The sequence below is a fragment of the Uranotaenia lowii genome, chromosome 3 (assembly GCF_029784155.1).
Source record: "Uranotaenia lowii strain MFRU-FL chromosome 3, ASM2978415v1, whole genome shotgun sequence".
NCBI lineage: Eukaryota > Metazoa > Arthropoda > Insecta > Diptera > Culicidae > Uranotaenia > Uranotaenia lowii.
In genome coordinates this window covers 132063610-132076797 of record NC_073693.1, presented here as the reverse complement: position 1 = coordinate 132076797, position 13188 = coordinate 132063610, and the positions used below count along the sequence as shown (strand labels likewise).

At 36.4% G+C, this 13188-nt stretch overlaps 1 protein-coding gene across 1 annotated transcript in view; it reads left to right on the top strand.

Annotated features, from left to right (window-relative positions):
- LOC129755436 (xanthine dehydrogenase-like) overlaps window positions 1-5496 on the top strand; it is a 17556-nt gene extending 12060 nt beyond the window's left edge. Inside the window, 2 exon segments of the mRNA XM_055751932.1 lie at window positions 2657-5096; window positions 5337-5496. Of these exon segments, the coding sequence (XP_055607907.1) occupies window positions 2657-5096; window positions 5337-5410 (2514 nt within the window). The 3' untranslated portion in view covers window positions 5411-5496.
- The last annotated feature ends 7692 nt before the right edge of the window (window positions 5497-13188 follow it).

Here is a 13188-nt window from a genome sequence, read left to right as displayed (position 1 = left end):
AATCAAAACCAAAGTTGAGGAATTCGGACCAGTGTTTGGCAAGTTATAGCTGTTTGAAGTTTTAGGATCAATTTTTCCAGGCTGTGCATTTAGGTGTTAAAAGTATATCCATAAACAAGTTCACATAAAGCTTGCTTCAGATGGAATTAAAACAAAAACAATTGTCTGTTTTTATTTATTTGTTATTGAATTAAAAATCGTTTTTATACAAATGTAACGTTTTCTTCATACATTAAAGAAAAAATGCGGATAAAATAATTCGTCACGGTTTCGAAGAAGCTCTCGAATTATTCTTGTAACACGGCTCATAAGGCTTCGCACACCTTCTTTGTCCATCGTTTTAGCTATCTTATTCCACCAGGTCTTCATCTGATTGATGCTATTGACAACCTATCTCTTTATCATGAGTCTCCTCTTCATGGTTGCCCAGTATTTCTCATTTGAGCGGACCTGGGGGCAGTTGGTCTTTGAAAAAAAATTTATCCATCTTTTCAACAAGTTGGACAAAAGCTTGCATCCAATACTTATGTCTACAAGAACTTATCAATTTTTCCAATAAAATATTGAGCTTTAATGGTTCCCTCCTTCGGGATTTTCGCAAAAAGCAAAGGAGGGGAGGGGGAGGGGTGACAAAAGAAATATTTGATATTTGTTCCGGTCTTACTTGTAACTAAAACTGCTAAAACTTTCGTTTTTTTGCCACAGCAGCAAATGCCCTGCCAAATCATAAATATTCGTGCAAATTTGACGAAAAAAAAACAATTTTAAATTTGGCTGCCGTTGCCAACTAAAATTTTTGACCTGGGTTTTGTTCGAAGTAAGCCTTGACATAGGTTACATCTTCCATCAGAAGACACCCGTCGAACTTGGTCGACACCTGGTTGTATTTCTTCCGGCACGGATTTTGGCCACACTTTTTTGTTTTAAGGATCGATTTGGCTGTTTGCTAGTTCGATACGACTTAATTCCTTCCCGGAGTCGAATTCTTCTCAGGGCACTATGGGCAGCACCGAATTTTCTGGCCAAAACACGTTCCGACAGATTGGAATTCCTCTTAATCGTCTTCAAAATCTTATCACGCGGTTTCCGGTCGACAGTTCCACTCCGACGATTGGCTTGAGGTTTCTAAACTGTTGTCAATGTTTCCTTATACCGTTTAATAACGCGCTATACGGTATTTCTGGACAATTTCAGCTGTTTAGCTAGCCTAGATGCAGACCACAATGGATTTTCAAAATAACTGTGCACAATTTTTGCCTTTCTTTCGGCTTCCAGGTTAGTTGTTTACAAATTACAGTCTATTTGCAGAATGTCAAAAGTACATACGTTAAGCTGACAAAATTCCCCACACGTGGACGAAAAGAACTTCCAAATCCATCCACCAGGAGCGCCACAATATAAGCAAAAGTTTGTTTCAATTCTAAATGAAGCATGCTTCAATAAGGAAACTTCATTAAAATTAATTTTTAAGCCAAGTTTTCTACATGATCTACTGTTTGTATGTATGTGTGTATGTTTAGCCCAACAGTGGCTGATCGGTCTTTCGACCCGAGTCGGTACGAGAAGTCTCGATCGTACATTCCTCAATAATAGAGTTAAGCTTTTTTACTATTTTATATAATGAAATTTAAAATGACTAATGCTCTAAGTTGTACCACTGACCATACTGACTGGTCACTCGATTTCGTTTGTTGGATAATTTTTCCAATAATTTGAAGAAATGGTATCCCAGTTAGAAAGTGCCATCCAACTTTGAAAAAAAAACAGGCAATTTCAGGGCCTTTTTTTGTCAAGTTTTGAGGTTCACCACCAACCGTCGGTATTGCGAACCTGGAGAATTTGACGAAAAAAATTAGCCAGAGAATGGTCGAATTTTTGTTCTAAGTTTCATGTCAGTGTGATCAGTGGTTGTACTTAACTGATTTGATTCCTTTGTTGAACAAAACTTGCTTTCGTCTTGAAGAAATCCAAGAAATCGGCGGAAAAAAAACCTTTGACACTGGCATTTTTATTTTTCTACTTTACCTTCTTCACACCAGTTACATTTTCTTTACATTTTCTATTGTATAGCATTTCAGATTCAGCATTATAGAAATTAAACTTACTATCACAAATTTTTGTCTCAGAGTTTTGATCATTTAGAAATCGAAGATTTCTAGAATTATTTTGATGATTTAAAATGATTAGCTTGACATTTCATTGTAGAACCAATTTCAACGATGCAATGTTTTCAATCAAAATGACGAATGAACAAAAAATACATGTTCCTAACATGCACTTGAATATTTTTGATTTGTAGATCAGTTGGGATAATCGCATCCAGAATTACGCCAGAAACGAACCAATGTACCGAATGATGGCATTTTACAACACAAACGTCGATATTATTCGACTAAGCATGTCCAGAGAACAAATCAAAAGTAGAATTGTGCAGTGCTCTTTTACAAATTAACAATTACTGTAGTTATTAAGTGTCATTTATATTATAGAATAAGATAAAGGGCTGAGGCCTAGGATCTAATCAATAAAACTTAAAACTTAAAACTTAAAACTTAGATACATGTCTGGAATTTCGTGCTAGATTTTTTTTTATAATTTTTTCATTCATCTCTTAGAAATAATGAAAACTAACAACATTTTTTTCGTTTAATTTCAGTTTACACATGCAACCCGAACGGAGCATGTAATTGTTGCCAAAAATCTTTTTACAGAAGAAATTCTTCAGTACGCTCTTGAAACATTGGAAGCAGAACTGGCACCCGATTGGATACTACCGGAGCCGAATCCGGCTTTCAGAAAACAAGTGGCTGTCGCTCTGTTTTATCGATTTGTTCTGAACGTCGCTGAACAGGTGAAAGTTGAAGTTGGGCTTAGATATCGCACGGGATCGGCTCCACTAGAACGTCCCCTTTCGTCGGGAGCACAATCATTCGATACGTACCCTAGAAAGTGGCCGGTGAGTCGTAACATACCGAAGATTGAAGCATTGGTCCAATGTTCCGGGGAAGCTAAGTATATTGAAGATATGCCGAAGTTACATAATGAACTGTATGGTGCTTTTGTGTTGGCAACAAAAGCCAAGAGAAGGTTAGTTGAAATCGATGCCTCGGAAGCTTTGGCATTGGAAGGAGTAGAAGCGTTCTTTACAGCTAAGAACATTCCAGGGGAGAACGATTTCATGCCCATGAAGCAGTCTGTGAACCATTATTTTCCCTTGGCTACTCCAGGATTTCCAGAGGAGGTTCTGTGCAGTGGAAACGTGCTCTATTATGGACAGCCTGTTGGGATAATTCTTGCAGTAAGTTTGGATTTGGCCAATCGGGCAGCCTCGTTGGTAAAAATTGAGTACAGTCCGGGTGTGGGAGAGCCAATTTTTACATCGGTTGAAGATGTGTTGAAGGCCGATGCAACTGATCGAATTTTTGACTATCCACCAAGGGGTCCTGGGCCCAATTTTGATCCTTCTTTAACAGGAGATATTAAGGTGAAGGGAAATTTTTATGCCGGTCCTCAATATCACTATACCTTGGAAACACACGGCTGCGTCTGTGTGTCAAACGAAGAAGATGGATTGGATGTCTATAGCTCGACGCAATGGCCTCAGCAAACTCACGTCACCATTTCGAGAATGCTCAACATTCCTCAACATAAGATAAATTATCAACTTAGACGTATTGGTGGAGCATACGGAGGTAAAATAACTCGTGCTGCGATGACGTCGGGTGCATGTGCTCTGGCAGCACACCTTTCTAAGCGCCCCGTTCGGCTTATTCACACAATTGAATCTACTATGTCTGCGATTGGGAAACGTGCTCCCTGTTGGAATGAGTATGAAATCGATGTCAACAAAAACGGAAAAATCGTCAAACTAACAAACACGTACATCCAAGATATGGGATGTTCACGGAACGAAGCACTGGAGTTAGTTTTCTGGCTAGCATTTAAAAATGTCTACGACGAAAGTTCTTGGATTGTTCTTCCGAAGGCTTGTGTAACCGATGTGGCAAGCACAACTTATCTCAGGTCTCCTGGGAAAGCAGAAGGAACGTTTACGATCGAGAATATAATGGACCATGTAGCTCATGTGACTGGAATCGATCCCCTTGAAGTACGAGTGCTTAATATGACGCCGGATAACAAAATCCGTCAAATGTTACCAACTTTTCTCAAAGACATCTCTTACGTCGGTAGGAAAGCCAGTATTGATCATTTCAATGAAACAAACCGTTGGCGTAAGAGAGGAATTTCAGTTGTTCCACTGGAATTCCCCTGTCCATACTTCGAGCGAATGAGCTCTCTGGTTTCCATTCACCATTTGGACGGAACTGTCTCTATAACACACAGTGGCATTGAAATGGGACAAGGTCTCAACACCAAAGTTGTGCAGGTAGCAGCTTACACTCTCGGCATTCCGATTGAAAAAATCATTATCAAACCCATTGAGAGTATTTCATCTCCGAATGCAACCGTAACTTCGGCCAGCATCTCTAGCGAATGTGTGGCTGCCTCAGTAATCGGCGCCTGTGAAATCCTTAAGGAACGCATGAAACCGGTACGCGATCTTAACCCGTCCATGTCCTGGGAAGCTCTGGCGCATGCCTGTTTTGCGGCAAACATCAGTCTAACGGCTCACTTCTTCACCAGGGCAGATTCATTCGAACGATATGTGGTTCACGCACTCTGCTGTACAGAGCTGGAGGTAGACGTACTCACTGGTACAGTTCGTGTTCCCCGGGTTGACATACTTGAAGATACGGGAGAAAGTCTCAGTCCAGGGATCGACATTGGGCAAGTCGAAGGCGCCTTCGTAATGGGTATAGGATACTTTCTGACTGAGCAGCTGGTTTACGATAACGCTTCTGGAGCTCTTACAAATACCAGAACTTGGAATTATAAGCCACCAGGAGCGAAAGATATTCCAACGGATTTTAGAGTTCACTTGTTGCAGAATTCGACCAACCCGGTTGGAGTGTTAGGGTCGAAGGCCACTGGGGAACCGCCATACGATTTGTCTATATCGGTCGTCAGCGCCCTGAGATATGCAATACGAGCAGCGAGGAAGGATGCCGGACTGGATGATGTTTGGCTAAGTTTGGGTGAGTAAAAAAGCTATGCAATTCGAATTTTATATGATTCAGAAAACTATGGGTTTTTGAAGCTTTCAAAATTAATGTGATGTGATTTTCTCAAAAATATCAGATAACTTATCAATGGTATAGGCTCACACGAGTATTCCCTTCTTCTTATGATATCTTTATTATGACTCGCCTTTTCCAAAGTTGTTTTTTATTTAAAAGGTTGACCAATATTTTCAAAAAAATATTCCATTTTTACAGGTACCTCGATGACTGCAGAGAAAATATTGCGCCTAGTAGGAAACACAAGGGAGCAGTACCGGCTAAACGATTGAATTTGATAATGAGTATACGTGAAAAACCCTGATGAGCATAAAGTAGAAGTGACATTAAATTAAAAAAAAACCCGAGTACGTGCAGTTAAATCCAATATCAGCAGTGGATCGAACTATTTATTTCTAAACAACATAGTTTTTGAAAAATATTATTATAAAAAAAAACATTATTCAAGTATCAAAACATTTGAGAAAATCCTTGGAAACGAAAAGCGTTCAAAAGACAACTTTTAATATTTGCTCCAAACTTCAACTTCAAAAATTTCCAATTTGTTAACCCAGCAATTTGCAGAATCCGAAAGCTTATTTGATGGTTATTACTCTTATATTTGATTATATGAGTTATGAGAGGAAAGAAAATATCGATAAATTTTCACTGAAATTGAACATTTTTTCCTTTGAAAGTGTAAAAAAAGTATTAGATACCACCAAAATAAAGTCTGTCCCGACTCAAATTGGATCAGAAGAAAATATTTGTAAGAAATGAACCATTCAACCGATTTGTTTGAAATTTTTTTTTTACTTTTTTAACATATTTTTTATTTTTTGACATTGCTCTTTATTCAAATTCTTTTGCGAAGTTTCTGTTCCAGTATTTCTTGACTGGCCGCAGTTCCGGTGTGTTTGGGGGATTCAGAAGATCGTAGGACCTTTGTGTTGCTTTAAAAGTGGAAGAAAAAGGTTTTGGAAGCATTCCTCCTTTTTCCACATGAACAAATTGCATGCCATATCATGTATTTTTTAGCAAATTTTGACATCTTCTGCTTGCGAACGTCTTAAAGGATGTCCACGATGAAATTGCCACACTATTAAATTGCTCTAACTTTTTTTATCGTTGGGTAGAATTTAACGAAAATTTGGGTGGATTTAGTTTACAGTGCATTGTTTACATCCTGCAGTTCTGTGATCAAAATCGCGGATATCAAGTCAAAAGAACAGCTCGTGCGTGAAAAAATCTAGCGCATTCATTACGAGAAAAGGGATCTCTCGCATCGTTCCATCGCTAAAACATTGGGAATCGCGAATTCCACGGTGTCGCGACTGATTAATCGGTTCGAGGAACGATTGACCACCGATCAGAAGCCCAGAATTAAAGGAAGTATTCCGTACAACACCAAAAATCACAACCGCGTAGTTGGGACTTCAACCGATGTAACTAAGAAGTTGCACCTAAGCCGAAGTTTTGTCCAGAAGGTCAAAACTAAGGCTGAGCTTCGAACGTTCAAGGTATAAAAGGCCCCTAATCGTAACGAGAAGCAGAACAAGTCCGCCAAAACCCGTGCCAGGAAGTTGTACCTCAACATGCTGACAAAAGTTGAATGCTGCATCATGGACGACGAAACATAACTGAAGGCCGACTTCAAAAAGATTCCCGGCAACCTGTTTTTCACGGCCAATGATAAGTTCAGCGTTCCGGAGCATGTCCTCACTCGGAAGATGTCCAAATTTGCGAATGAATTCCTGGTTTGACAAGCCATCTGCACGTGCGGGAAGCGGAGTGCACCTTTCGTGACCCAGGACACGATGAAGGGACAGTACATGTACATGATAGAGTGCCTCCAGACGCGGGTGCTTCCTCTCCTAAAGGCCCACAACGTCCTAACAATCTTCTGGACGGATTTGGCCTCATGCCACTACCCCAAGGACGTGCTGGAGTGCTTTGTGGACAATATGGTCAACTTCGTGCCGAAAATGTTCAACTCTCCCAACACTCCGGAGCTCCATGCCATCTAGAAGAACTGGGCGATTATGAAGCAGCACCTTCTTAAACGACCTAAGGTAGTGAAGACAGTCGAGGAACTGAAGAAAGTATAGGTTCACACGCAAAAAAGCGGTTGATTCAAAGGTTTTGCAGATTCTTATGGCCGGGGTTAAGGTCAATGTGCGGACATTTGCGTATGGGCTGTAAATAAAATACGAGTAAAATGGTAATGAAAGATGTTTAATGAAATTTAATAGTTATTTTTCATTCTTTTCATTCCAATTTTGTGTGTGGCAATTTCATCATGGACACCCTTTAGGGAACATCAAATTTATGAGGAGCAGTAAGAAACTGAAGCCCCGGAAGCTGCTGGAAGTCTGCTTTGACATGCGTGTCGTCATCCATAATGAGGCAATGCGGTTTTGTCAGCATTTGGGTGTAAAACATTCGTGCACGTGCTTTTGCTAACCAATTGCTTTAGCCCTCGGTTTACAATGATTGATTTCACTTAAAACTGACACATTTTAAAACTCCATATATGTAATCAAAACTTTATGTGATAGATAGTCTGAATTGACAAAGGACTCGAGTTCAGGACGCTAATATCTACCAAATAAAACATTAAAACATATGCACCAAAATGCAGTGTTCGGCATCGCTAATTGAAAAATTAGCGGCGCTAGTTAAATCGCTAGCTCATTCAAATTTAGCGATCGCTAATTAAAACCGCTAAATGAGCGGAAATAGTTATCGCTTCAAGCTTAAAGCGCTAATCGCTAACTGTTGATAAACAATAACGTAAACAGGATGGCAACAGCATGGATTATGGTTGCATCTCAATTCGTTTGCTCAAATACTTTACAAACATAGTGCAGATTGTTTATTATGCCCAGAAAAATCTTTGACCAGGTTCCACTTTTTTGTCAAACTTTCAACATAGTAATGCGAAATTCTCATGATAGGAGCATTGCCAAACGTGTATCTAAAAAACTAAATGAAATAAAAATGCAAATTCATTCTATGGTGATACTATCTTATATTTATTTTACCTGATTTGAAATACTTGTAAAAACTGCTTTGTGAAAAGTAAATATCTCATCCACTTAAAACAAGTTGTAAATAGCGAATTTTTCCATCATTTATTATTCGAGACTTGCCTTGTGAGATAGTAATGTGAGATCTAAAAAAAACTTAGAAATTTGGAAAAGCTTTTGAAAATCCATCGATTAACTTAAAAAGCACATTTCAACAAATCACCGCATGTGGACGACCATGCTAAAGTCATGTAAAATATTGATCAAGTAGGCCGTTTACTGTACTTTTGCAAGCAAAAAACAGTATCTAAAAATTGACCTTCTAGCTTTGAATTGTATAAATGATGTTTAAAATTGTTTAATACTGTTTAACAATATTTATTGAATTGCTTGCCTGAGAATGTTGAGAAAAGAATTTAAGTACTTTAAGAAAAAAAAGTTAATCTGTATGAGGCACTTCTGCACTGAGACCATTCGCAGTGACCATTTTCACTTGGAGCGCATTTTGGTTTAAAAATGATGCCCGATGTCTCCTTTACTTGTCAAATGACAAAAAGTCTACTTCTATCAGTAATAATTTGTGAATTTGAAACAAGTAAATGGAAGTAAGCGTTCTTCATTTAGCGGAACCAAAAAATAGCGATATTTTTGATTCGCTAGCTCAATCAAAATTTAGCGGCAAAATTAAACCGCTAACAAAAAGTTATCGAACTAACTAGCGATTTGCGGATTAGCGTTTTTGTGCCGAACACTGCCAAAATGCTGTTCCCTTGAGTTTTTAATTAAGTTCTATAAATAAGTTTATAATGGTTAGACTTGTTTGTTGAAAAAAATCCTCCCTAAACGTTGACAAATTGATCTTTTTCATTTTTATATTTTGTTATTTTGTTTTCAAATAAATTTATCAAATTTTAAAGAACAGTTTTTTTCAATAAATATCGAATTTTAAGTCTATGTTCTTGAATTCAGAATTTTTGTGTTTTAAAAACATAAACATTCAATTGTTTCTTTATCAAAAACTCACATTTCCAATCGTGATTAATTTTTTATTTTAATTTCAATTTTTCAATTAACCCTTCCGTTGGAAATGAAGAAAAGAAATCTAAATTAAGATAAATTATAAATAACAATTTTTAGCACGGTTAATTTTAGAGATGTACCGAAAATTCGGTCGACCGAATATTCGGCGCCGAATACCGCCGAGAAACCGTTAAGCCGAATATTCGGCTCACCGAATAGTTGAGCTAAGTATTCGACTGAATAGGTCGAATAGGCCGAGTATCCACTACAGATTTGAAAAAATTTCAATTGATTTTGGATAATTTGTAAAATATTCAAAAGTAATGTTGTAAAAACTACACAAGCATAGCATAGCATTGGGTGACTACACACTACACATCTTGCATTGGCTTATACACTAGATACAACTCATAGGTAATTAAAATCAACACAAGATGTCAAAATAAGTATCTGGATACAACACACATTTCAAGTGTTGATTTTAAAGATAAGTGTGGTAACTTAATGCACACCGCGACAAGTCAATGTAATTATAAAGGGGATATTCTGATACAACGAAATGAACTTTTCAGGTGCAGGGAACCCATGCGACCCAGGGTGTTGTATTCAGAAAGGTGGGGAAAGGGTTTTTTTTATGGGAAATCCTATTTGGCATATAGGATAAATAAACAAAAATTAAGACGATTATGATTTAGAAATAATTTTCTAATAGAAACGATCTCACCCAACTCCATTGATAAGTGATAGGTTTCCACTAGTGCTGTCATCCAATTTTTCCTGGTTCAGGTGATTTTGAAACTGGTTGAATTTAAATATTTGAGACGTCACTAATCGGTCCATCGTGGTTTTTTTATTCACGAAAAAAAAAACGGCAGGTGCAAATGCAACCTCACAAGCATCCATAAAGTTCTTCCGAATGTTTCTTCAATAAAACATTGCTACTTTACTAATTGCTAAATTTGCAGCCAAAGGATTTCACAACTTTTATGTTTCGCAAAACATTTTGCCAATTAAACAGAATCGTACTTTGTGGTTTTTCATAATACTTGGCATATTATTTCTTCTTGAATAGAAATTTTGTAATTACTCCTAACTATTTCCATAAACAAACTACATCTACCGTTTCTTTTGGCAGCCCACGAACGGCGGGGTGCATGTTCCTCACGTGCAACTTTCTGAGAAACACTAAATTCGCACACTTATAACAATTCCTAGTTGAATTAGTTATTAAAAATTCTCGTAATTATTAGGTATTTCCTAAAATTTTAATAAATTTCTTCCGCACGAAAACAAAACACGTCCTGACGTACCAGGACACGCCTACTCTTCCACCAGTTACCTAAGTAATCTATTCATGATTCCAAATTTTCCGAAATACTCCGGCTGGCTTGAACCCACAATCCATTGTATAGTAATGTTGTAAAAACTACACAATCATTCAAAACTTTTAGTTCAGTAAAACATCTAAGGTGTATCCGCGTATCTTTCATTGTAGATCGTAAAGGAGAATGCTGACAGGTATCGCTTTGTACTTTGATTATAGTGTATTCCAGATTTTTTGGATATATTCAGGCTTGCTCATAAGTCCAGCAAAGATTTTTGATAAGATATTGTTAAAAACTTCCCAAAATGTTGTTAGATTATTTGTTAAATCAAATATAAATCTTAGATTTCTCTTTAAAAACTTGAAGATTTTGTGATCAATAACGATTTATCAAAAAATTCAAAATCAACTTAAATTTTGCCCTTTTTTAAATTTTTTTTTTTTCAAAAATCATCCTGAATCCCTGACCGTGTGGATACGTGTGGTTGAAAGTATGGTACGCTTGATGTTAAAAATCATCGTTCTTTTCAACAACTATTTTGAAGATATCTTGCTTAAATTTGACCTTCATCTAATTCAATAAAAAAAAAAACTACTTAAAAAATATCTTGTAATACATCATCCGATAATATCATCTGGTTGAAAATAATCGACTAAAAAACATGAGGGGCATTAATCTGGAAGAAATAGAAGGCATTGAAATAATCGCTTAAGTTCGTCCGAATATTCGTTTGGCCGATATAGTTGAAAAGGTCAATATTCGGTATTCAGCCGTTCGACGAATACCACTATTCGGTACATTTCTAGTTAGTTTTATAGTTGATATGGTATTTATTTTAGATTCAGATTTTTTTTAATTCTGTATATATTTATTTTAAATATGAAAACTAGACTGTTTTAAATATTTTTCGAAGCAAATTTCTAGTTCAGAACACCATTTTTGAAATTTATCAATGACTTATAAGGCTGGAACAAATATCAATTTCTTCTTTTGTCACCCCCCCCCCCCCTCCCCCCTTCGAAATTTCCAAAAAACCCGAAGGGGGAAATAAATTAAGTTTGAAGTAATTTATGAAAATTTCGATAAAAAATTCCAATATCTGAAAGATTACAAGACCAAAAACCAAATTTAAGAAGATGAGAGTTATTCCACCTTTTGTTTTCTTGATTTGATTGAATTATTTGATAAAAATTTACTTTATTTATTGGTTTTATGCAACGATATAGTATGCAATTTTTGTTGCATTCATGCTTCCGTGCAATTCATTCCCATTTATTTGATTTTCGCATTATTTTTTATTGTCCCTCCCCTCGCGATGTTCAAACTCCGAGTGACAAAAGAAGGATTTGAAATTTGTTCCGGCCTAATAAAGATCATTGATTTGAAACTGTCATTGTGATTTGTTTTGGTAATTTTGATTAATTTTATCAGTAAGCTTTATTACTTTTTTGAATTTGTATGAAATTCATTTCCTTGTTGAAAGTGTATTTTTGGTATTGTTATTTTTTTTTAGCTAAATTTGAATTTCTAATTTTGAACGTTTATCAAAAAAGTTATAACTTTTAAGAACTTTTTGTCGTTAGCCGTTAGCCATCTTACTGCCTTCGAAGGAAATTTGTGGAAAAATGTCTTAATTAAGAAAATAAAATTTGAAGTGGAATCAATAGATGAGCAGAAAAGCTAGGGCTAAACTAGATAGAAGATTTAACTTTTTGGCTAGATCAAATGATGCCAAATCTATACCAACTCGAGGGTCGTTGATAGAGCCCTTGGGCGGGCCAAGGAACGATTTAAGATTCCAATATTTTGATTTCGGAACATATCCCTATTAATGCACCTCCCCAATCACCAGTTGGTATTGGACCCAATCGGCAAATCGAGTTAAAGTACCTTTTATAAATGATAAATAACACATTATTGATATGGTAGGTATTTATCTTACCCTAGTTAAATGTTAAAAAGTTCACAACAAATAAAACAATTAATAACATAGAAAAATATTCGAACAAAAATAAGTAAATATACAAAAGTGTGCATACTTTTGTATGTTTACTAACGATTATCTTATTGATCATTGCTAGACACAAGATTACCGAAATAACAGAAAAATCTATGAAATGAATTTGCGGCTTTATCGGTGAGGGTTAAAGAGTTGAAATGAAAGACGAATAGAAGATCAGAAGAAAATTCTAAGGTGGTGAAAAGAGCGAAGAGCATTTGAAATAGAAGCTTGACCACATGCTAAATTCTTTGTCCCGCATCAATTAACTGTATTGAAGAAGTAGTACCCAATAGAGAAGGCATTACATTTTTCGATACAGTTAATTATGGATGGTTCGACCGCCATGTGAGTGTGCACTAGACTAGTTCACTTTTCGGCTTTTTTCGCTGATCGCAACGCCACTTACAGGGTTTGATCCTCATTCATTTTCAAGTACTCTGGCCAAATTTGAGCTCATTTTTCTGGAAAATTTTCGTAGATGTGTTCTAGCAAGCTGTTGTTAATATAAAATGATAATTTTATAGTGCTCGGTGATTGGTATGACAAGCATTCGTATGGACCTGTTTTAGATAATTGACTAAATCAAACCGGAAAAATTCAAAAATTCATAAACTACCAACTTTTACAGAAAAATTCCTTACAAGTTGAGAGCTTAAAATCAGTAGTAAATAGGAAAAAAATATTTTCGATATAAA